The sequence below is a fragment of the Styela clava genome, chromosome 3 (assembly GCF_964204865.1).
Source record: "Styela clava chromosome 3, kaStyClav1.hap1.2, whole genome shotgun sequence".
NCBI lineage: Eukaryota > Metazoa > Chordata > Ascidiacea > Stolidobranchia > Styelidae > Styela > Styela clava.
In genome coordinates, this window is record NC_135252.1 from 3,117,522 (window position 1) to 3,144,071 (window position 26,550).

Here is a 26,550-nt window from a genome sequence, read left to right on the forward strand (position 1 = left end):
TCAATACTGCAATATCTGAATATGGTACTAAGCTTTGTATTTCTGTATTTCAACCAATAGTAGTATAGTTCTGTAGTTTATAAATTATTCCTGCACATCAGTATAAGATAATAATTTATTGTCTATCCACGATATATACCATACCGCAGTACAGCACACTATCCAAATTCCAAGAATTTCCCTCCATTTGGTTCAATAAAACAATCACTCAACGTGTCTCACAAACGAGGGGCGTCTGGACCACGTCAGATGCATCATATCGCGCCATGCTTGATTCAATAATAATCTTAATTAATCGCGGCCGTCACATGACCAAAATTGCTGTTTTTTGCTAAAAACTCTCGAATGCAACGGTAAAAATTTTTTTCCTTTGGTAAATCGGTTGATTTTTTCCCAAGAAATTCAACGATGACGATATTAGATTGCGCTTTTTTGTAGTATTTTGGGCCACTTCATTTTACTGTATTATCACCGATATTGAGGGACAACAATGTCCAGATGTCTCCCAAAGGAGGGGTGTCTGATCATCTGTAAAATGGGTTTCTCTGAAACGGGACAATGTCACCCGATTTGTATAGTGTGCCGTACTGTACCGGTACTGACCATACCTATCAAACATTCTGACATTGCATATAGTTATAGTGAGCGGGTTATATTCTGTAATAATATCTGTATACAGGTATACCAACTATGCTAACGTTATATCTTGCATGATGTTTAGATAAATATGAATTAAAAACAATTTTTAAATTAGTCCATATATTTTGTGTCAAACGTCTGCTTGAAAAGTTGAGATGCAGACAAGGCGGAAACGCTCAACTAGAGGGGCAACAAAGTCTGCCAAGCCCACTCCGAAACCCACCAAAGGAACTAAACGAAAACTACAAAATGGAAAAGCAAATGGTGATGCAACTCCTTTGCCAAAAAGATTAAGGCATGCTGGTACTTCGGAAGAAAAACCTGAAATTGATGCAATTTCTTCATCAGCAATTGATGAAGAAATTAAAAATAAAGAAACAAAATCTAAAGAAATTCAAACTGAAGTTTGTGGAAGTGATTTGGGATCATCTACCCAAGACAATGTTACTCCTAAATCAAAACGGAGAAGAAGAAAGTCTTCCACAAGGGGAAGGAAAAAAGCAAAGCGGAAACCCTCAATTTTGGGGACAATATTTTCTCCCGTTTATAAATTTTTTGGTCAGGCTGTAGATGAGGAAAGTGACAAGGATACAAGTTCCAGTTCAACCGAAGAACTAGAGGAACAAGTACCTGAGGTTTCCTCGACAACGGATGAGTTACCGAGCGTGGAAGAAGAACAAGTCGATTCTACATCCAAAAATGATGACAGTGGTATGTTGTCTGCATTAGAGGAGCCAACGTCAATTCCACCAACTGACATACAAGTTGATAATTCGAGTGAAGAGTCACAAGATTCTACGGTTGATCTATCCTATCTACAGCCTGCTGCTGTAACTTCTACAGCAAATTATGACCCAGATTGGGAAGTGTTTGATCCGTTCTATTTCATCAAGCATTTACCTCCATTGACTGACGAGCAAAAGTGCAGGCAACCTGCTTTGCCACTCAAAACAAGGAGTTCTCCTGAGCTGTCATTAGTGTTAGATTTGGATGAAACGTTAGTGCATTGCAGCCTTACGGAACTACATGATGCTGATTTGACCTTCTCTGTTCTATTTCAAGGCGTCATGTATCAAGTGTATGTTCGTACTCGGCCGGATTTCAATGAATTTCTCGAAAGAATGTCCAAGTTTTATGAGATTATATTGTTTACTGCATCGAAAAAAGTGTACGCCAACAAGCTGCTGAATATGCTAGATGGCGAAAAGAAGCTGGTGAAACACAGATTATTTAGAGAGCATTGTGTCTGTGTGCAGGGCAACTACATAAAGGATCTGAATATCTTAGGTCGAGATCTCAGCAAAACTGTTATCGTTGACAACTCACCACAAGCATTTGCTTACCAGTTATCAAATGGCATTCCTATATTAAGCTGGTTTTCGGACAAGGCTGATTGTGAACTGCTTAAATTAGCACCATTCCTTGAATCATTAGCTACAACTGGTGGAGATGTGCGGCCAAAAGTGAAGCAGAAATTTCGGCTTCATGAACTGTTGCCTCCTTAACATGAGCATGTATGTGTTTTGTCTGTTGATATGCTACAGACAGTTTTTTTGAGAGTGTACAAATTGCTCACTAATTCTAGTACCAAGATGGCCTGAGATTTAAAATAAACATTGACATTTTTTATATAATATAAAAGCATTCAGTTTTATATTGGAAATATTTTATGTACCAAACACACGGTTTTGTGTGAACTGATAAGGCTGTGATATATATTATTATGGACTTTCGCTGGAGCGACATTATGGTGAATAAGCGAGATTTTTTTTATATTCTTTTAAAGATTCTTTTACGTTGATTTTTATTAGTGAAAGAAATTCTACAAATTAGTTTTTTATTCATATTTTTATGTTTAATGAAACTATAATATGATGGCGTGTTCTTACACTATTGCCAATCTTTCCCTTTTAGCAGAGAAACGTTAGCAATATATTTTTAATATTATTTACCATATTATAATCGTCCACCGCACGTTCTTTAGTAATTCTCACTCGTTGCTTTAATTTGAACTTTTTCTTTATATTATTGCTGCCAAATTATGCTCCGGAGAGTTTTGTTGAGACTATGTATGTATATTTTACAAACAGCTGCACTGATGCCAGTTCTTATCCCAATTTTCTCACATTGTCAGATCTTACCAAACTAATGTGTACATAAAACCAAATTGGTAATTCGAACATAAAATTATCCTATTTATCACATTCTTGATTTGACTATAAAGTGGCATTCTATATGATAGCAAGCTGAAAAATTTTTTCAACATGCATGAAAGGACAGTATTCTGCCACCGCTGGGTATAAAATTTCATCATACATATCAAACTGTTGCATGTTTATCATTTTCTGTATTTAGTATGTCATAATTTTACCAGCAGATACTAGAAATAACAGACATGCGACATTACCAATAAATGATTGATATGGTAAATAAATAGTGTGCAGAAGTGCATAAAGGGAAGTATTTTTCCAATCATAAATAAATTGGTATTTGGATTGCATGTTTGAATTTTCCTCTTTTGAACTAGTACTTTCTATACCTGTCTATTTTTAATCATAGCTTTAAAAAATAGACAAAAAAAATGGTTTTCAGTATTCTGTGTGGCTGGAATTTAAGTTTTGTACATCATGTTGTTAAGGATAGTATTGCTTACCCAATGTTTTCGTATGAATTATTTTTTGCCATTTTTGTAAAATTATTGGCATCCGATTCCAATCGTCTACTGAATGCAACAAAATATCCGCACAAATTGGCTGTTTGATTCAATTTAGTCCGCTTTTGGTAGTTGGTTAATTGGGTTTACTGCCATACTTGATCTGACTTGTTTATCATAACCACTTATTCTGCTCCTTAACATGATTGGACTATCACTAATCAACTACAACCATGTTTTGAGTGTTCTCATAATTCAGTATATTTTGCATATTTTTTTTCATAAGTTTTTACAAGAAATGCTGTATAAAATGCTGCCTTGTGTTATATTAAGTAAGGTGTCAATAATAAATGCATTATTCAAACCTGTAATTAACAATTATACTACAAAACTAATTTTTTGTTTCTTATTTTTATATTCCATCATGTATAATGCAGAAATTGTTTCTGCCAATAGAAAAATTTGCATTACAGAGCAATGACGTTGGTTCGGTAATGCATTGGACATTTAATGATGTTTGTAGGATCATTTGATACTTGAACTAAACCCTGTCTTCTGTTTTGTTGTGTTGTGGACTTGCTTCTACAGATGATTTATTATTTGTTCATTTGAATTTATTGGAAATACAGTGGAAACTCTACTTATGAAATTAATTCGTTCTGGAAGCCATTTCGTAAACAGAAAATTTCCTAAGTAGGAATGCATTTTAACATATAAATGCCCTCATCCGTTCTAAGCCGCCCCAAAACTCGGACATAATATTTGTATAAATTATAAATACTAGTTAAAACATGTAACAATTACACGTTATAAAAATAAACACTAAAACACGATTTTTTCGCTAACAACTGAAACTGAGTGAGATGCATTTTACGTACTCACAGGAAACAAACGGGCTAATGGAATGGCAGGAAGTTGCTAAACATCAGCCAGTGGCACAGCAGCTCAGGTGTGCCACTTTCAAACTTTATGGCAAGCAGGACGTTTTTAAGATTTTCGGCCTTTCGTATATAGAAGCATCTTTCGTTATTCGGAGCAGTATTTCTACGAAAAGACGTTACAAAACTTTAAAATTTCATATTCATGGTTTACCGTGAGTGGAGGTTCTACTGTATATCTGCTACAAAATCAAGATATGTCAGATTTTGTATTCCTAATTTTGTTTGTTTATGTATCAGTTAGCAATTGAGAATATTAAAAGAGCAACATCACATATTCTTTATGAATATTTCATGTATATATCTCTGTCTCTCTTATCTCTGCCATAAAACATACTATAATGATTGTAAAATAGGAAAATCATTTTACTAACATTTCTGACAGAGTATAAGACGAGAAGGGCATAAATCGGATAAAAAACTGAAGTTGTTGACATCATTGTCTTGAGAAGGTTGATAAATTCTCACACGATCAAAACTCTAGCGAACCCCAAATTGTTTGGCTTGAATTTCGTTGCAAAAACGAAAGAGAGTTTACAGAAGAATCAGTAATTTGCTCATCTGATTTTCTGAAGTGAATTGGAGTGTTTTGATACACATTAATTATGAATTTGTTGATAAAACTTAATTTTTTGATTTGGCTAGATACTACCACCCGTGTATGTCAATTTTGTTTTTAGACTCTGTATATTATGCCAGGTTGATGTTTCAAACCAGGGGTCTCAATGTTAATTATTGACTTATATCATGACAATATGTGTTTGTATCTTTCACTGAAGTGTAAAAGATAATTTAAAAAACTTAGCTATTTAAGCTATTCTTTTTATATCAAATTTCTGTGTTTCGTTACCACTCGATTGTTAAATAGTTTAATTTCAAGCAGTTTGACATTTTCTTTTGATTTTTTGAAATGTGATTTCTATTTAGGCTTTAAAAGGTCCAAAACGATCATTTCTGTTAGTTTTAAAACATGTCATAATCTGTCATTTGTTTTAGAATGCTCATCAATTCGTAATTCCTAATTTTATTCTGTTCTGTTCATCTATGTTGCAAAATTATTGTGCACCAGTGTTCAGGGTTACAATTTCATGCATTTAATTGATGTTCATAACAATACTACTAGCATTTGGTTGTAAATTTGTTGGTATTAATGTTATGTTGTACTGGTTTATAAAAAGCTTTTTGTACATATATTGCTGAAAATTAATACCATTGTAATTCTTTCTGTAGATTTCTATCTATGTTTCTAGTATCTAGTTGTAATTTGAATTACAAAGAGCAGGGTACCACGACCAGTGCTCTTAATAACATATGACATTTTGACAATTTATGACATGAAACAGTTTTGAATACTCTTCACTCAAAAGGTATGAATGAGTTAGTTATAAATAGTCATATATCGTGTTTTCCCAAAAATAAGGCCTATCCTGCTTTTTAAAAATGATTTTATTATAAGCTCTCCCATAAAATGAGACCTAGTTGACAGCGCAAAATTTTTTTGACCTAGTCGATGGCAAGAAATCTCTTCTACACGTTTCAAATGATTAATAATCTATGTCCAGCAGTTATTCGAAATAAAAACGTGTTATTTATAAGTGGATGGATATCGGTTTGTATTTATGAAAATCTCGTAATTGTCTACTTTGTTATTTGGTTTTTGATAAATGAAAATAAAAAAAAAACCTCAAAATAAGCCCTAGTGTTATCTTTCGAAAGAAAATTGAAATAAGACCCAGTCTTAATTTTAGGGTAACATTCATTTTTAGTTGAAAAATGAATTTCTGGCTGGAGACTGACATGGGAGTTAAATGTACTCATTGAAAATTGATCAGTCTCATAAGAATCACACAACTTGTATTTTACATCATAATGTAACTTTTGTTTGCTTAAATTTTCTTATTTGTAGCTTATGTTGACTGGAATTTTAGAGTAGTGTATACCTAACTACTCCTCATTTCCCTCTTGCTATTGTGTTCTTGGATTTGTATGTCTTTATTCTTAATTTGATATTTTATTCCAGTATGACGGCTCCCGCTGAATCTTCTGTTGTAGAATTGATACGAAAAGGTTTGGGGTTTGTCAATCGTCCCTTCCAGGAGGCCAAAGAAAATTATGTCAAGTATGTCACTGAAAATCCAGAAATGATAACTCAAGTATGTATATATACCAAAAATTTTCCATTAAACTGGAGATACCAGTAGCGTATCTATTTTGGGAATTCCAGATACTGATGATAAAAAAAAAATATTTAATTCCATGTCATGCTCACTGGAGTAAGAATAAGATGTATTGAATTTAAATAATATGCGAATAGATATTGGTATGTTAAAGTCATTTCAGATTGGAAATGAATTATCACAGGGTTCTTGAACACTGTGATATGCTATATTATCAAAATCGATATTAAAATTTCAATCTTGCCGCAAGATTTTAGAATTCTGTTAATTTCGTTAAAATGTAATATCTACCGGTATGTTTTTTTGCTCCAGGGCATATATGAATATGCAAACTCATTCCTTTAATATTGAGAATATAAAGCAATGCTTTATATATAAATAATAAATAAATAATGCCTGAGTGCTTAAATTATCAGTAGTCAATGACTTTTGAAAATTTAATACTGAACTATTAATTATTTCACCCTTAGTGGGACTTTCAAAAAATATTGTAATCATTTTCTTGATGTTGAACCTTTTTAATTCACAAAATTACTATCACCAGGGGTTAGAATTGTTACAGCAAGCTTTCAATTTACCGTAAATAATAAGACTTTATTATGAATTCATTCTGTGAATAACAGTTTTTCTCCAATTTGTTTTAATGAAAGCTGTTAAGTCTTGATTTATAATTTCACATTGTACATTGTTGTTGCTTCAAACTACACATGACTCATTTATTAGTCATTGGCTTTTCCAAGTTCTGCTTTTTGTGTTTGTAAATTCAAATCAACTTGTTTGAATTTTTGACATTCACCAACTTTAATACAAGCATGTTCGGTTTCGGTTCAGTCTCACTTTGTTTATTCAAAGCATGAAATTGAATCAAATATTTCAGCTCAGTTCAGAAAGTGTATGTCCAATAAGCCGACTTGTCCACTTTCTTCCATGAAGATAATCATGATATCCATCCTGAAAAGATTTTGGTTTGTCTTATGCTGGCGATTTTACATGACCATAACTTCCAACATAGGCTGAGTTAATGGTTTACGGTAGTCCAGTGGTGGGCCAAATTTTTGACTAGGGCCATTCCAAGAAATCAACTGTGATGTCACAGTTACTATTCCAATTCTTTATAATACTGTCATGGTGGCTGACATTGTTGAACCGAAGATGTGAAAAAAACATTACCTAATTTTATTTTAACGAGACATAATTTAGATATTTTAAATAAAGTTTAAAAATAAATCTGAATTTTGTATGTAGTAAAAAATTTTCACAACTTTCTTCAAGAACAGAAGACCGCACAAAATTCTTCAGTGGGTTGCATATGCCCAGCGGGCCGTAGTTACTCATTCTGTTTCCCTTACTGACAGCTTCATTGAAGAACTTTTGTGGACTGACAGCACTGGCATTGGCTATTTACTTGTTTTAATGATCATTGGATTTTTCAAGTATTGATTCCAATTACTGCTATCTATAAATTCTGTGTTTGAGTGTATACTGACCTTTCATGTTATTTTTAGATTGAAAAGACTGCAAGGTCTCTTTCGTATGCACTTGAATTTATTCCAAGAGATTATGATAACTCCATATTCATAACTGAATTATGTAAGTATTTTTTATTACTTAACCCTTATAAGGATGATTGATGTTTTGTATCAACTATTTTGAGTGGTAGCTTAGTGAGTAGTTAGATTTTGAACAATTACTGTTTTGAGGCCGTGGATCGTTTCATTTTGGAAATCATGGATATTTGTGAAGCGATACTTATAAATGACACACATTTCAAATGCATTTCAAATTGCAGTATTCGAGTGGGTCAAGTCTATCCATATTTTTTATCACCCCTTTTCTCTTGCCTCTTCTTGCCTGTCCCTATTTTCTGATACTATTAATAGCCTACATATAAAAGACTACATCCGTGCTTGGATTATTTTTTATGAACATAGTTATAAATAATGCAATCCTACGATTACCTATCATTATGTTATAAATTTGTCTTCACTTTTACATACTAGATAAGGCACTCCTGGTCCTGTAGTATGTGTGCCAGGTTAGGCTTAGGCCATAATTTTATTCCGATTTTCCTTATTTTTCGTTCTATTACGAGTTCGGGGACTGTCTGTGTTAGCCAAGTGAATATACCCCCTACCCATAGGTTACAGTCCCTTTACACAACTTGATGTAAAATAGGCAAACAAAATTAGTTACCTCCATGTTTGGTACACCCACTACTGGAGCGCCCTGGATAATTATATAATATATGTATATATTTCTGTAATTTGATATTTATTGCAACATATTTGGAATTTAACGATTCAACATGATTGTTAAAAAGTATGATAAGCAAATTTTCAATAGCAATCAAGGAAAATTCTCTCAAGAATTACCAAACGATCAGTGTTCCCTCTAAGGTGTGCGCGCGCACACAGCTTTCAGAGGAAGCGCACACGCATAGATTTACTGCACACAGACGTATTTCAATGTAATGTAACATTGTGCTCGGTTGGCAGATTGAGAAAGTTTGTTGTTAGCCCATCATTACCCGGTTAGAACGCCAAAATTTCTTCATTGGTTTTTGCACAAATATTAGTCATTTCCAAAAAAGTGCGCACACACCAAAATTTCTGCGCACACATACTACAAAAAATTAGAGGGAACATTGCATACGATTCATACATACATTATTTTGATTCAACATTATCCAGAAAAATTCAGTCATCTTATTTTTGTTGTAGTAGTAGTACAATTGATTATGATAAGTAATCTTAGAAAATTTAGAGTTTCAAGTTGTATAATTCAATTGCATTGGTACGAAATATTTTCTTCTTTTGTTCTGTAAAGTCAGATAGTAGTTGATCTAACAAATTGTACACTGTATCTAGGTCTGCATTTGCCATCTTACACACTGGCCAATCTGAACCAAACATAACTCTGTCTGCTCCAAATTTGTCCATGACATGTTGAACATGGTTTTTGAAATCTTCAGGCTTCCAATTTTGCAAGTCGCCTTCAGTCACCATACCTGTAAATAATGAAATTTTATTTTTATTTTCATGAATATGTTTGGTAATATCGTAGTATGGATACCAGGTAGGGTTCGTTTGGCCATAATTTTATTCCGATATTCTGAGTTCGGGGACTGTTTGTGTTAGCCAAGTGAATATACCCCCTACCCATAGACATTCCGTCCCTTTACACAACTTAATGTAAAGTAGGCCAACAAAATTAGTTACCTCAAGATTGACGCATAAATCTGGAACGCCATATGGTTAGCCATTAGCTTTGTTCAAGGAATGTAATTATGTTAGCAAATATCCCTTTAAATGTTTATTGCATTGTCATGGTACCCTAACTAGTTAGTCCATTTTCTTATTCCACATTTCTAGCTGTGAATCCGAGAAACATATTTATGAAAATACTAATAATTTTTCTAAAAGAAAACCTTCAGTTTATATTATCACAGATGACCTTGACCTTAGCTGTTCAAAGTTACATCATCATATTACATTAGTATAAACCAACTTATTTCGGCTTAATAATATATCTTTTGCCTTGGGCAATATTTTCAAATTAGAAGATGACTCACAAATTTGAAAGTTTTGCTTGAGTGATTCTGTGTATATCAGGATTACTAGTTAGATCTGATACTCAAAAGACTAATTTTCTTTTACATCCAGAATTATTTTGGGTAAAAGTAAAAATGCACATAAAATATACATGGAAGGTGTAGGATTTTCATTAAATCCAACAAGAAGCATGTTTTGACAGAAATCAATCTTTTTAAAATACTTAGGAAATAACTGTTATTATTTTTTCGTAACTTTTGCAACTTGCTGCTTCTTAGGATTCTCTATATTTTCCTATGTATTCGTTAAATATAATGTCATGCATATATTAATAATTACAAGTACAACTTACTAGTAAACACATTCAAGAAAATAGGGGACAATGGGGTTCACATTTTTAAATCACCTAAGCCAGGCCTGCACAACTCAAATAACCACAAAGGCTGCAAGCATAAATCTGAAGGCCCGGCCGGCCGCAAACTTTGCCACATACATATTTCACAAGATGAACTACAAATCAAAATAATATGGTGAAACAGTTAAATTTAATGAAACACTTTCATTACTGGGGAGCTTAAAAATATGAAGAATCTTATTTACTTGAGTAAAAACAAGGTACAGTATTTTTGCACATGTGATGGCACATATGTATTTAGTGGTTCATCTACCTTGAAAACCCACCGATCATTTTCAATATTTCTTTTTTATTAGAATTAGGTAGCCTATTGTGTGTTGCAGTATAAACTGACTGCAAAAAAATATTTTACTTTAAAATATTTTACTTTTTGTAAAATTGTCCCAAATATCTGTATGACAATTTATTCAGTTGTATCTACCATTATTAGATATTTCCACTGTAGGCTAGACAAACAATCCATTAAGTAGCAATAGATTCCTCTGTTGTACTTTTTTGACTGTTAAATTACATTTTTCTGCAAAATCTGCTCCAATTTATTTGAAATTTTACAGTAAATAGCAATATCTTTTGTGCGAGAATTTCTGCACCATTCGTAAATGAAGGAATTGTTTTTTAAGTTCTAAATTTGAATCAAAAAAGAAACTTCAGTTTCTTAAACTGCTAGTAAAAAATAATGGGGTTATTAATAGGTTGCTAATATGCACTAATGGGTGTGAGATTGTATACCGATATTGTTTTAAGCGTGATTCAGTCTGAATACTGAGATATCTAAATCAGGGTTTCCCAAACTGGGGGGCGAGATGTCAAGAGACGAGTTTTAGGGGTCGTGAAAGGCACACCAGTTTCACACAAAGTTCGATATTTATTGAAACTGGTGCAAAACATAAATGTCACGATTTCGAATATGCTCGGGGTAGCGGCGCGCTTGCATAACAATGCTGGCTTTGATTGTTAGACCCGAAAAGTGGCGTGTTTCCAAATAACTCACGGGCCGCACAGAAGCTTGCATAACAATGCCGGCTTCGATTGTTAGACCCGAAAAGTGGCGTGTTACCAAATAACTCGCGGGCCGCACAGAAGTATCTAGCGGGCCGCATGTGGCGCGCGGGCCATATGTTGTGCAGGCCTGACCCAAGCCTTTATTAATTAAGAATAATAATCAAGATATATGCAATGTCAATTTTACTTTGATAATGTTGAATAAGTATGTTTATATCCTTCTTGTAATCATTAGTTTGTCGATATCCCTTATTTTTTAAATTCAATTTCAAGTCTTTTAAATAAACTAAGTTTGCTTTCACTCAAATTGTTGTGAAGTCTGAGGGAAAAATATGAAGCGTGTTGCAGACTTGTGTTTCTAGATTCTGAATATTTGTGAATATGGCATAAAATATTTTAAACAAAATCCAACTTATTAGACTGGTTCAACTTTACCTGACAATTTGCAATGAACATTATTATGTTCTGCAAGGGCCGACATTCCCTCATACCAAGCCTTTGAAGCTCCTGTTTTTGCATTAGGTTTTGCTAGGTGATTGATATTGAATTTTGTAGCTGGATTTTTTCGTACAAGACTGAGAGCATCTTGGAAATTTTCTTCCTTGATCTGTTATTTGGAATAATTGTGTATTTTTCATGTAGTATATCAATTACAAATTTTCTTGATACTTGCAGAAGTGAAATAATGGAAGGCTCTGTGTATTCAGGTCACCGCATACCTACATGCAAATTATATTGTCTTCTTACCAGTAAATCGTAAACAAGATCATATTTCTTTATCACTTTCATTCCTTCCGATGTTCGTTCTTGTCCCAAATATCCTTCTACTTCATCAGGAATTATGTTGCGAACTCCGACAAATTTTCGATCTTTCGTAAATTCAGCCAGTTCTTTGTCAAGTAAATCTGGATTGTTGATATGGGCATAGCCAACAATACCTAAAGGAAATATCAGGCAAACTTACAAAAGTGTGTACCAATATTAACCTTCTGTTGATTATGATAGGGCTGTCAACTGGCGGACTGTCCGAGTAATTTACTTACTGCATCTGATTCTTTATTTTGGATTATTGTCCTAATTAACTTTAGATATTTGAATGTTTCCATTAATTAAATTATTGTTATTTATAGTTTTGAAGGATTTTTTTATCGTTTGTTCCAACTTGCATTTCATAACTGTCAATATTTTAGAAGAATTTGACCATAGAAGAACAATTTGAACAGCACTTATCAAATAACCACTAGGATCTGCTAGGATACTACAATGCGAGTTAAATATGCAGAATTTTTTGGCGGTTGCTCAGTTTTTATGTTAACTCTCTGATCTCAAAAGTTAGAGGCACTAAGGCATAGTTATGCACACTGTAAAATTTAATTTTTGAAAAGACCAGACGTCAGTAAATTTGAAGTTTTGTATACCACTCTTTGGTTGGTAAAGCTAGTTGAGTAGCCCTGGTTTTTAGCATTTGTAGATTCTTCTTTGTTATATACATCACATTTGAATGTCGTTTAATAACATGCCAGTATTAGAAGCAGAACTTAGAATTAAGTTTTTATTACCTATCACACTATCTTTTTCTCTAAACTTTTCAATGATCCATCTGGTCTCTTGTACATTGTTTTCTACCTGTACATAGATGCCATGCTTTATTGGTGTCTTCTTCCTAAAAAAAATTTAGGAAATAGTTATTTTAAAATATATTTTGTCAAAAACACAAGTAACAATAACAATAAGTAACAATAGTTTTGTATTTGGCTTGATTCATTTTCTTAAATTTTTCTTTTCTGTCCGATCAACTCTTAAAAGCGTGAACTGAAGCTATTTTATTTTTACTTTAACCATATAAATTGCCGATGTTATGACTTTATCACATTCACATTTTTAATGAAGGTACTGATATTTGTTCGTCCCTTGTATTGCTACATGTACAAACTGGAACTTTGAAAGCAAACTAAACGTTGAATACACTTACAAATCCTCTTCATAATCAGAGACATAGAAATTTCTGTAAATTTCTTTCATTGAAGGAGTAGGAAAATTGTATTTCCATTTTTCTAGTTCCCATACATGAAAATGTGTGTCAATGACATTTATTGGTTCATTTGCATCTTCCATGTCTTTGGTCTTTTATTATTTAAAAAAAAAAAAATTCTCATAAAACAATTTTTTACTAAGCATTAAAATCCTTTATTTCAGGGAAAATTCAGAACAATGATAATATTATTATTAATCTAAATAGTCTTGCTTCTATATAATGAATATACAATCAGATACACAGGACGAATGTGGTCGAAATAGCTTTTCTATGCTAATTTTCCAGTGCTAATATATTTTGCCCACATACTTGAACTGCACTGACTCACATGTTTAAATTAATTCCATATCACTCTATTTTTCCATCGACTGAGTAAGCTATTCTGAACAAGAAATATAGCCTTCTGAAAAAGATACAAGCTAGATTTTCTATCAATATTTAGCCTTATAAATTTCCTATCCCAGTTGACAACCAATTTTTATAAAGCCTCAGGGTCTCATTGGTCAAATTCTAGTTTTTCAACTTTGTTTCTTCTAAACTACAACCTCCAAAACATTACTTTTGTCAACTTATTTTTATGTACTAGTAGTGCTACTTTGTATCACATATAAGTTTGCTATGAATTAATTTGTCAGTATCAATATAGTTCCATAAGCCCAGATAAATATTTATGCATTCATCATTATTTACCAGTTAAATGTAGGGTATTTCCTACTGACCTACTCAGCATCACAGTCTCACATATGTATGTATTGTTATTTGTAAAAAATAAAGAATGCAAACTTTTATAAATTGCAGCCATTTGTTGCATTCTGTTTAGACTTGTAATTATAGGTGATTAATGAGTTAGAATGGCTTTTATGCCAATAATTTCAAGTTGCTAAATGATTCAAGAATGATGCTATTTAACACAACTTTTATAACAGTATACAAATTTATATATGTTTTTCTTAAACGTTTGAATATCTCTAGAACAAAGAATACTTCTATTTGCACTATCAGTATATACAGTGTATGCTCTAATTATGTGCCATGCTCAGCAAAAAATATGTGTATTTTTGTACAAACAAAACTAGGAGACAGTGCATTATAACAGCTGCTTCGCTTGAATGATTTTGTATTGTGTGTGCAGCATTCATTGCCTGTGAAAGTAGTACATTCATGAAAGTACGTTTCTCCTATCTGAATAGGATATTGATTACAGCAATTTATGATGTATTGGATACCTTGCCGCTATATGAAGTAAATGACTTTCTATTATAAATTTGTAAGTTACTGACACAAGAAAATTGATAATGCCCCTTTTTATGGTGATATAATCGTCAATAAATAGAATTATTAACTCATACTATTTTCACTTAAAAGTTTTTAACAACAAACGTTTAATTTAACATAAAAAAAATTTGGTTTGGGTTATCTTTGAAGTGTGTGAAGCATAATTGGGGATTATTATACATATTTAAAAATAATCTAACATTTATAGTACTATTACTATACTTTTTTGTCGTAGCCAACTTGTCCCTGAATATTTTTATCCAAGAATCTTATTCATGTGGATGTTATATATTGATGCATTTTATATAAATATAATACTCAAAAAATTCTTCGAATTTGGACATGTAAGAAAAGTTAAATGAAAAATGAGTTGATTTGTGCTATATTTTTCGCAGTCTTCAGGAAATAAATGGAGATTTTTTTGGTCAGACTATGAGACTTGAATTGCGCAATATTATGATTTTTCAAATTAAACTACCGGTAATTAACATTATTCCTGAATTCCAGGATTCAAAATATGAAATATAGTTATTTCTTGAATCCACTTGAATATTTAATATGTTGTAGACACCCCTTATAAAAATACCATACTTTTCATTTACAGTGACTACAGCCAATGGTTTATTTGTTTACGTAAATGACTGTATATTGAAGAAATCTCATGGCTTTGATCTTGGTGAAAAAATTCCTGTCAGATTTGTGCAGTTATTAGAGAGATGGCTGACAATTGTGGAATTCACACAGGTGATTGATGACTTAACTCTTATTGTGGCTTATAATGGTGGTTCTCATCCTTTCATGGTCTGTGGCCCATTTTCAAAGTTTTTGGCACTGGTGGCCCCATGCTTTCATATGAAAATACCTGATTTTGTTTCAATTATATTATACATTCAATAATGAAAAAGACATCAAGTGTCAACAGAAGAATAAATGCATTACTACAGGCAAGGTAATAAACAAATCGTGATCAATATATTTTGACTTAATGTAGTCGTCATGAATTGCAGCTAGTGAAGCCATCATACGCAGGAAAATGCAATGTGGCCCCTTTATTGATGGGAGAGGGAGTTCGAGAAATACCTGCTTATACTCTAGATGTGATACAGCGATGTAACTTTGAATACTGTATTCTTCCAAATCCAAGTTATAAAGAGTTATAGAATAACATGATCTGATTGAACAAACATTTTTTATTTTGATTGTAACTGAGTACTGATATAATCCAAGTACGACTATTCTGATATTGACTTCATCAACATACGATATGTGACTTTTAAAATATACAGTCACTATACAGGTTTTTCATTTTTGTTGCTTGCTAATGATAGGTCTTCAGACTAGAGGCAATTTTAATTGCACAACTGATATGGACTATGTACGAACTAGTTCATTTGCAGCTTCTAACTCATAAATTTTCTTCAGGCATTTGTAGAAATGACTGCAAGCCGAATTGGCGGTAGAGGTGCGAGATGGGCTGTCATTGTTGTTATTTCGCTCATAAAGGTAAGTCATATTTGTAGTAATGCAAAATAGAATTTAGCCTGGCTTCATTCCCCTAGACCTGAGAACCGTAAATTTTAAACTAACGACTCATTTACTTTCTGTAACACTAGTCATGATGCAGTGGTTCCCAAACTTTCAGGCCTTTGAATTAGTTATTTGACGAATTTTAAAAAAGCTAACAAAGAAAATGCAACAAAATAAATACAGTATAGTAAAATAATTAACAAATCAGTCAATTTACTTTATTCAACGTGAATGGTATCTAGCGATGTCGTTTGCTTTGTCCGCGTTAAGACTGCTGAGTGGCCCCTAGGAGCGCTAAGGGTGCAGTTTAGGAATACGTGTGTTGGACAGAGAAATTTATGTTATTGAGACTATTTTGACAAGGAAGAATAATATATATGCACGCCTCAATGCAATATGTGTCTTGTTTTTGTAAAACGTGAACAATCATAATTCATAATGCGACTAGGTGACGTTATAGCTGGTATACCTCTCCTACAGCGTTAGTTTTAGCATTTCATGACAAGTTCCAAATATGGGCAAATAAGAAATATACAGAGTTGGAAACCACTGTTCTTCGCAATTATATCTGTCAGAAGTTTCCATCAAGAGAGGTTTCAGAAAGTGTTTCTTACCCTTTGATTTGGTTTGATTCTCAGGCTTGCATGAGACTGGTGTTGTTGTATGCATTCAAATCAAACATTCAAACTCATCCACCAGTGCAAAAAATGACTCGAGAAACTCTATTTTCTAAAGATCAAGATGTCAACTCTAATAATATTGAAAACAAATCTAGTAAGTTGATAAAGCTTTCATAAATAAGTTGGGTAGATGTGACAATGTCAAAAAGGCTTTTTAATAACCCAAACTCAGTCTTTTAATGCAATCGGAGATAAGGCATAGCACTATGTAATGATGAACAAACCAACCACTACCAAATTACTAAGATAATGTACGGTATTTACTTTCTGATACCTAACATTGGTGATGCTACAAATTAGCAACGAAAAACCTGGTAAACTATATATACTGATCACTATGACTATATTCGCTTTTTGTCACCTCAGAAATTCAGGGCTGTTCATGTCTACGTATGAAAATTTCAAATTTAGAACTTTATGTATAACTAGAATATTAATTGATTATAAGCATATCCATATTTATAGAAAATTCATATTTCAGAACGAATGTCAGTTTTTAAAATGGTAGTAAATAATGTATTCATCAATCTTTTGGTTTACTTTTAGTTTACAACATTCTTCTCTTAGGTCTTGTTACCAGTCCATGTCGGGTATGGAACTAGTTAGCCAGTTACTTTTACAGATGCATGGACTTTTGATGGTGGAGGAAGTGACCGATCAGTGCTTACATGAACTACCTCACAGCGGCGAGAACTCCAGCAATTCTCTTGCACATTAATATCCCCCAAAAAATTCCAACCTGTGAACTCGTGCAAAGTTATCATAGGTGCGTTGGCAAGCACATTCCCAGCAGTAACGCACTGTGCACCAACCGGCCACCCCTGGGCATAGTCCCCGCACAAACCCCATCCACCCATGTTGCATGCCTGGCCATTTTTAACCCCATGCCCTATTTGCTGTTAGCACTGAAGAGTTTCCATATATTGAATTACGGTAGTTGCAATGCTTTGTTTACTCACTGTCTGCCGTTAATGAATGTTTATTTGAGTTGGCTTTGCTTCTCTCTCTGTTATTGATTAACTGATTAGGTCAATTTGGGAAACAGATAGTATCTTTCTTTTTCTTAAAAATGTTATACTTTCTTTAGAACCATATGTATACGTGGGCCGAAGGACAGGCCACGTCATGCGAACATTGGACCACACTTCACCGACGCATTCTAGAAGCTGGGAAACACCCAAGCCTTCGTCAGTGTCTTTTGAGCTTGAAGGAAAGGTCGTTAATTCTTCGTTTCCGACTCCACCAGGATCTCCAACAGAGTTAAATAAGTTGGAAAGAGTTGGGGAAACTTTACACATCCTGCGACCAATAATACATTGTATCCTTAAAAAAAAAATTAACTTTTTTATTCAGTATGAACACTTGTTGGTTAATGAATTTAAAATTTAGTGGATTACTGTAACTTTATGGTAACTACTACTTTTTTAGTCAAATTTGTCAATTAAAATAGTCATTACCAAATTGTATTGAGGGAAGATTCATTATGTAAAGGCTCTTTAGCTAGTTTTAAATGCAACACATACCCATACTTTTGTACCATTTAAAAAGTTTGTGTGTGCATGGGTATGCAATATAATAATACTGAACTGATTACTGAATATTATTAGTAAAACTGTACTCAATACAAAGTAATATTTCTGTATTTGTATTTTTTCCTGGAAAATAACAAAATTCCTCTATGATAAGGAATTCCTTTCAGAACACTACGCTAACTGTTCAGCCATATACAGTTGCATGTATTTTTCCTTAATCAGTATTTTTTATAGTAATTGGTGTTGGTTTTTTCGGCACACAATCAGTCGTACCATGGTTATTATCTCTAGTCACTGATGCTTCATCACATACCTTGCTTAATGGGCATGTCCAAGAAAAGTTGAAAACATCTACAAGGTTTAACAGTGATGAACGTAAAGAATTGCGACGTCGAGCTGCAGTTATGATATTTTATTTGCTACGATCTCCAATATATGATAGATTCACAAAGTAAGATTTCAATACCGTTATTTTATTTATATATAGTCACTCATTATAATTCAGCAAAGGGTGTTCATGAAGTCCCATTGCTTTTCCCATTTTGTTATGGAGTCTGTTCGCAATATATCTTATTACCAGTTTCATTCCAATCAGTATTTATTCAAGTTTTTTTTATTGAGTCCAAATACACCTGTGGGGCCAACAAACTATATTGCTATCGATAAATAGTTAAGAAGTTTTTTAATATAAATTCATAAATAACCAATATCACTAGACAAAGAAAATCTAGGATAGCATATCGTCGTAGTCACTGTCCTAATAGCTTTTTAGCACATTTTTCTCTTCTTTACAACATACAGTATATATGTGGAATAATGATATTTTTTCATGGATATTCAACAACCTTTTTATGTAAAATGATTGATACTATTTTTTTCACTATCAATAAAATGTTATTGTGGCAATTTCTGCTTCAAATGTTCAACTTGACAAATTCATTTATTAATAATGGTTTAACATTTTGTTTCATTCAACTATGCGTTATCATAATACTGCTATTATATTTTACACTGTTCATTTACATAATTAATATGCTTTCATTTCAGGGTTAAAGTAATGAAGATGATTCAAGTTTTATCTGACCATGTGCCTCTCGTTCGTTTCATTCTTCAACCACTCGCTCGATACTTACCTGCTTGGCAACAAGTTTATTTCTATACTTGGAAAGAATAAAGGTTTTCTATTGAGAAGAATTCCTAACTGAGTGATGAGAAGTTCACAGGCCGGGCCTGAAATGTTATCAAATATGCAAAATGGGGTGATTTCAACTTGTCATCAAGGATGACATAGCCTACTATGAAATTCAAGGTGTTTTCTAATTGTTTCGAAAAAGCGCGTGGATTGTGTTACAATCGGTTGTGTCTTATGTGTGATGAAGCATGATATTTCCTTGATTTTTACCCAAGACGAAGATAGATGACAAAGTAATGGTTCTGTTTTTGAATCCTTTTTGATCTTACAGCAATGAATAATTTGAGCTGATCGATTTCCTCTTAAAAAAAATCTTCAATACCAATCACCAGTATTACCGCTGGTCCCCTGATTGTTTGAATCTTTAGCTTATCCACCCATAGATTCAGTGTATTTGTCATTTTTAATGATTCCTAATTTTAGTGTAAAACTCTTATCATGGTCATGATGTGGAATGTTGATGCACATTTTCGAATTTATTTATTTCACAAGTACAATAATGTTGCAAATTAGATTGGAGTGACCTATCACTGCGTTTTATTAATTTTCATTTCGTTTTGGATCCTATTCGTGTTTGTGAACTTTGTCATCTGCATAATTTTTGGTATCCCGGTTTTTCGGGCTTCTCGGACAATATCCACATTTGTTTTTCATTCATTCGACATTCTTCATTCTAAGTCATTATTCAAACTTAAAATTGTCAACATTTGGATCCAGGCCTACTCATCTCTATTTATCTTTTATGTAGAACTCTTGTGTTTACGGCAAGTGCCTGTACTGTGTATCTCATGTACTGTCGAGCCAGTATCTTCTATTAGAAATGTTCTACCTGACAAAGAACTTCCTAAACAATTGAGGTTATTTGTTGGCTTCAACCTGAATCAGACTGAAATCTTCATCTTCAATTGCAAACATTAAGTATTTTTTGATAATCTAATAAATTGTGCTTTTGATTTCTCAATTTTAATTATTATCATTCCTTATTGTGTAAATATTCAATCATTGTTTGATTGTTTCAACTACTGCTCATTAATATTATTTGAATATTTTTAATAAATATTGTAATTGCGAATATTTTCTATACTTCGTTTATAAGGACAAAGGTATGCTAAAAAAGCGAATAATAGGGTTCATTCATTTCTTGAACTCCGAAATATATACTGGAGTTACTTACATGTGCCTTGTTTGACTCGCCTCGTGTCAAATGCCAGTTTGCTCAAAGCAAGGTTTTTAAACTTAATTTGCAGAGCAGATAGAGAGTCAGTCAATAAAATTTAGACATGAGCAGCAGTCGGGTAGAGTAATTGCAATCTATTAAGTTTTGTTCAAATCCTGCTTGTGATCATTTCGCGCAAATTAGTTGGCCTATTTATGCGTCAACTTTCCAATGATATGGCCCTTTACATAATTCTCCTGGAAATCGTGATTAATAAAAAGCAGATCTGAATATTGTGTACAAATATATTCATTGTCCAATAAAAAAAGCGTGCGGGCCACACTAATTTTCGCCTCTAATTAATTGGCGCTGTAAATTATGACGCTTCCACAACTTCTTTTTCTTATTTCCGAATTAGATCAAGTTTATTATTCATTTATTGGAATTTTGAATATCATGGTTTTAATAACCACCATTTGATAAAGTCATATTGCATTAACAAATTACAAAATCATACAATACCAAATTATCAATCAAATATATGTAGATACTACATCCATGTCCATTTGAGGTTCAGTATTGTTGATCCATGTCATCATATTAATTTATAATTATATTATCATTAGTAATTAATTTGAATAAAAAAATAAAAGTTTTCAAAAAAAAAGAAAAACTTTCTTCATACCATGATTATAGGGTTTTCCTACATACTAATCATGTCAATGATCCACAAATAGATACCTTCGAAATTTAAAGGAAATAACACTATACACATATTTACTGCATCACAGATTTATCAAGTAACACATTCATCGTTTGTTAATTTCAATTTGGTGCCGTTCCCCATCTATTTGATTGCAGCTCTCAGCTTGTATTTTAAAATTGTTCGCAGGGTTGATTGGTAAGTACTAAGTATCCCCTTCTTCAAATATATATAATTTCGGAAATCCCATACTGCCCCTTTTGCACACACACATTCACAACTTCTATCTGATCTAATTAACGAAAAAGAGAGAGATTTATTTCGTCAACTAGAAAAAAACAGTCATAACAATAAATAATATCTACTAATAAATACACCTCTTTCGATATAGACTGGAAGGAGCGATACGACCATGCGGTCATCGGAGTCAGCTCCCTCCAAGTTTACGCTGATAAGTTCACAGTAAAATATGACTATTAGAAATGGTTAAAGTTCACGAAACAAAATTTTAAAAAACAAACAAAAAAATGGACTAAGCAATTGTTCAGGATGTTAACATTTATACCGTTACATGTTGAATGTACAAACAGCAATACAGAAAAGGGTGCTCCCGAAGTATGCGATCGGAACGTAACATGGGTAACAGGTTGGGGTTAGACGATAATTTCTTTCCAATTTTCCTTATTTTAGTCCTATTATCAGTTCGAAGACTAGCCAAGAGCCTACCGTAGTATTTATACCTAAAATTATGGCCTAACCCTAACCTAGTACACATATTACATTCCGATGTCCGCCATCTTGGTTCGCATACTTCGGGAGCCCCCAGAAAAGTTATAAAACAAACAAAATAAATGTCGTATGATACAACTGAGAAACCCATTACTATCTGGATGGGAAAAATAATTTATGAAGAGGTCAAGTCACAATATTGTAGCATTCGTCATGGATACATATTTGGAAAATATATGTAAGCGAGATCGGGATGCTATTTATCGTTTTAATAAGGTTCCATTACATTTGAACCCACGTACATTTGAACCCATGACAATTGCACCTGTATGCTATTGCACCTATGGAATTTTTTTTGTTCCACGGATAGTTAAACCCATACTAACCCTAACCCATGGGTTTTAGCACCCGCATATAGATTGAACCCGTGGATATACGCATGGGTTCAAATGTACATGGGTACAAATGTACGGTCACCTTTTAATATACATGTGAAACCTAACGTTTAAAACCGTTATCTAAATTAGATTGCCTGCAATTGGGCTACAAATTTCATATCCAACAACAGTTTGGGTAAATAATCAACTATTACACAGACTAATATTTGAAAGTGAGGAGTAAGCCCCACAAATAAAAATACAATTTTGGCTATTGCTCAAATGTAAATTTGGACACATAACAATTGTTTGAATCAGCAAGGAGCCAGCCTCACTTACACGTACGAATAAATTTCAGGAGATAAACAACATGGTACTCATGTGAATATAATATTGAGAAACAATTGTTCAAAGAGAGGAATAAGCCTTACAAAAAAAGGAATTTGGCAGATGGGTGATTAACGTCCGACAAGTTCGGGCTCGGAAGATATGTTCCAGGGGTTCGACAGAGGTCCTCTGATACAGTTGTATATCATGGAACCCCATTACTATTTATTACCCATCCTACTAGTATGCAAAAATACTATAGTTCATTGAAGATATCCAATCTTAGACGTCGAAACAATTTATAAAATAACAAACTCAAGCTAAATATTTGCGTGAACGAGGGCATGTTTGTAATCCCCTGTAAGTGTTTATTCGTGGCAAAAAACATTTCATCAATAACCTTTGCATAAAATTAACATCATCTGTTCTGGACAACCTCAATATAGCAATATGGAGTGATTTGGTATCTATATTTCCTTCCGTAAAGCATTATACAAACCCTTTTTTTTTATATCCGCATTTGAGAAACGAATGAGATGATCTGCCAACGTTCTTTTTGCGGCATCATCATCTTTCCGACCTCCAAATCTGCAATTGTTGCTTTATCAGTTTTTCCCTTCTCCACCCAATAAAACTTATACAACAAAAACATCGGATTTTCCTGCTGCACCAACGTGACAACAACGGCTCTTTCCAAACAGGGTATTGGTATCTAGAGGACACCATGATGATCATATCAACTTATCCCCTTTATAAAGTTCAGATTACGCCCCTAGTCTCAACCGTTCAATACTTTCTACGGGAGCTTGTAGAATAGCACAGGGGTTTGGCAAGCTCGCATAGGCTAAGAACCACTGGCGTACGCCAGTTACTGCACATAAACGACGCCGTACGCCACTGTTACAACATAAAACCGTGCGCAGATAATAAAGTTGACATTTTTTGTTTATATGCGTTAAAAGTGATTTGTTCGCGGGCCACAGTCTACCAACCGTTGATATACGGCAGAGGTCTGCAACCTGCGTCCGCGGGTCAAATGCGTCCCACAAGGAAAAATTGTACGCCCGCGGAGAAGTGCAAATTTTGAATGTGTGCGTCCCGCGAACGAGTTTTTAAATTATGTTCAATCCGAGTGACTGAGTGGCTCTACTGCCCTCGAACTAGCCAATTCTTCGTTCATTACTATTGCCCTCAGCATGCACCAATAAGTACCATCAAGTAATGAAAGTAAATTTCGAATCACGTTTTATTGTGCTATAATGGAATAATAACAACGTGGCATCATCAATTCGTCATCAGCACGTAAAAATCAAGCGGAATATATGAAAAATAGATCAAGAAAGCAGAAAAAAGAACAAAAATGGTGATCAAAAATCAAACGCAAATCACGACACAGTGCAGCATGGTTTGGAATTTTCAATGTAGTCAAGTATTCATGAAATTCATTGATAAAGGTCCGACACGTGGGTATTTGAATAATGTTTAGTATTTAGTTTCAGATCAATAGCGGAAATGTCCTCAACATACCGGCAGCACATAAGGCAAATAAAATGAATCAAGTAAGCCTCATAACGATTTGCATTGATGCCATTCATTCCATCAAGTTTGAACATATTTGATCTACCTATCCAAACAACATTCAGGTGAATAATAATAATTGAAAAAATATTTTGCAGTCAAACGATATTGCGGAATAGTAATAATAAAAAGCGACAAAAATAGAGAAACTTCATTCAATATCTTCATCCCATTTAATTCTCTGCCATTTCGGGGATGTGTCATATCGGATGTCTGATGACATCAGTAATGGGGCAATTGCTCCGAGCAACGGTCAAAGGCAGCACACTGGTGAACTTTGGCAAACTGATAGATTCGCAAATTTCGGAAACTTGTTTTGACGGAACAGGTTTTTCTCCTCCACGCTCATCGGTTGTCATGGTATATCCCTGAAATATCATATATTTAGTTAGTTAGTTGTGAAATTGCAAATTCCAACAATACTAGCATATACGGAAGTAAAATCTACAGTTTTATATATTGTGCGACATGAGTATAATATACTTCAATAAACAAAAATATGCCATTGTTTGCAAATCATACCTTTTAGGAAAAGGTGCTAAAGACGCTGGAGCTAATGTTGCCGCCGCTGCCTCTGAACCCGCCATTACTGCCGATGCCATAGCTGAAAAATATAGATCATAGGGTAAGAAACTATCCGACCTTAGATTAATGGACAAGATTATTCGATTATTAAACTTGAATATGAGCTTACGATATGGGTACTGGTGAGGCAAGATTGGAATTCCTTCATGAATGTGATGGTGGGTGTGATGATGACGTTGCGTAGGTGGAGTTGCTGTCCCTGAACCTCCGTCTCCGGTGGAATTTCTAACCGGTAGATTTTTGGGGTCTGGTGTCGCGGATTTTCTTATTTGTATCGGTCCTAAAATGAAAAAATGTTTAAATTTCAAATTTCGACTGAGTTTTGGGTATTGCAGAAATGCGAAATCTGATAATTACCGTCTGAACTTCGCCGCTCTTTTGAATTCGAGTATGGCTCCCCCTCGCGACCTCTCATTTCACCACGTGATCTCCTACCGCTCTCGTCCCTGAACGGCGATCTGAAGAGAATTGAATAAATAGTATGAGAAGGATCGGCAATCAATTAGCGCAATCACTCCAATCAGTAACGTAAAAAGTTCAATGTTACCTTGAACCACTTGGAGATCTTTCCCTGGGTTGTTTTATGGAATGGGGAGATACTGAAGGTACCTTTGGCGGGCCACCCTGAACTACAGTAGTCGGAGGACCTCCTGGTGGCCAATGTCCAGGAAAAATTGGAGCGCCAGGCGGGAACATAGCATACGCTGCTGAAAATAAAATGTGAAATTTGATGAACTGAATGACTTCCCAATTCTTTTTTAATCAGTAACGCTGATAAACAGTTAGATCAAGATTTACCATTAAATTGAATAAGTACCAATCAATTTTGCTTACCAGGAAATGCTGCGTAAGGTGGCATACTCCTCGGGTCAAAAATCGGAGCAGTGTAATATTGCACTGGAGGTCGGGCGCCAGGCGGCATTGCTGATACATGCATGCCAGGCGATGCATAAACGGATGTGGTAGGCTGTCCTGATTTTGCCTGAAACAAAAATAAAAACCTATAAAATCATTTAAAGCTTTTAAAGAATTATATATTTAATAACTAAATCCAAAGAATCAAGTTGAAACCCGAAAACATAATTCATATGAAAAGCCACCGACTCACCTTGTCTGGAGTTTGCGGCCTGTGTTCAGGATAGCCTTCCTTTGGTTGTGGCTTTCTGCCAGGAGTCATGTTTGATAATCTAGAAGCCGTGGAAGGTCTCTCGCCGATGCTGTGTTCTCGTCGATGAAATCTTTCGGCTTCGGAGTTTGGCCGAGGAGGCCTCGCACCTGACAAAGGAGATGGAGTGGCTTGCGGATGAGGAGACAATCCTCGCGAACCAGGAGGAACAGTGGCGCCAAGTTTATTGGGAGTTGATGGGTGGTTCGCGTTTGGAACTGGTGAAACCCTAGGTTGTTGCTGATGGTGGTGCTGCAAGTGTTGTTGGTGGACTGCTTGTGAACCTCGCGCGGGCTGAAAAAGACATAATACGT

The 26,550-nt window shown here is 34.0% G+C and overlaps 4 protein-coding genes across 6 annotated transcripts in view; 2 read left to right on the forward strand and 2 right to left on the reverse strand.

The window, feature by feature from the left end:
- Positions 1–672: 672 nt before the first annotated feature.
- LOC144421018 (CTD small phosphatase-like protein 2) lies at positions 673–5,461 on the forward strand. Its single transcript, XM_078111066.1, has one exon. The coding sequence runs from the start codon at positions 795–797 to the stop codon at positions 2,142–2,144; it is 1,350 nt and encodes a 449-aa protein (XP_077967192.1). The 5' UTR covers positions 673–794; the 3' UTR covers positions 2,145–5,461.
- Positions 5,459–20,688, forward strand: LOC120341850 (peroxisomal membrane protein PEX16-like). The gene is made up of 9 exons (XM_078111067.1): positions 5,459–5,597; positions 6,251–6,383; positions 7,913–7,997; positions 15,290–15,429; positions 16,108–16,188; positions 16,851–16,986; positions 17,980–18,210; positions 18,659–18,875; positions 19,472–20,688. Exons 2-9 carry the CDS (start codon positions 6,252–6,254, stop codon positions 19,596–19,598), a joined length of 1,149 nt encoding a protein of 382 aa, XP_077967193.1. The 5' UTR covers positions 5,459–5,597; position 6,251; the 3' UTR covers positions 19,599–20,688.
- LOC144421019 (L-fucono-1,5-lactonase-like) lies at positions 8,658–14,090 on the reverse strand. The gene is made up of 5 exons (XM_078111068.1): positions 13,348–14,090; positions 12,935–13,038; positions 12,123–12,313; positions 11,811–11,982; positions 8,658–9,414 (listed from the first exon to the last, which is right to left on the reverse strand). Exons 1-5 carry the CDS (start codon positions 13,488–13,490, stop codon positions 9,167–9,169), a joined length of 858 nt encoding a protein of 285 aa, XP_077967194.1. The 5' UTR covers positions 13,491–14,090; the 3' UTR covers positions 8,658–9,166.
- Positions 20,689–24,136: 3,448 nt separating the features above from the next.
- LOC120342702 (uncharacterized) overlaps positions 24,137–26,550 on the reverse strand; it is a 35,657-nt gene continuing 33,243 nt past the window's right edge. For 2 of the 3 annotated variants that reach the window (XM_039411651.2, XM_039411654.2), the window contains exons 11-17: positions 26,180–26,530; positions 25,906–26,053; positions 25,619–25,778; positions 25,429–25,529; positions 25,181–25,351; positions 25,009–25,090; positions 24,137–24,854 (exon numbers count right to left, since the gene is read on the reverse strand). In XM_039411651.2, the coding sequence (XP_039267585.2) occupies positions 24,842–24,854; positions 25,009–25,090; positions 25,181–25,351; positions 25,429–25,529; positions 25,619–25,778; positions 25,906–26,053; positions 26,180–26,530 (1,026 nt within the window). In that variant the 3' untranslated portion in view covers positions 24,137–24,841. The remainder of the gene's footprint in view (positions 24,855–25,008; positions 25,091–25,180; positions 25,352–25,428; positions 25,530–25,618; positions 25,779–25,905; positions 26,054–26,179; positions 26,531–26,550) is intronic. The other variant, XM_039411652.2, reaches the window with a different exon arrangement.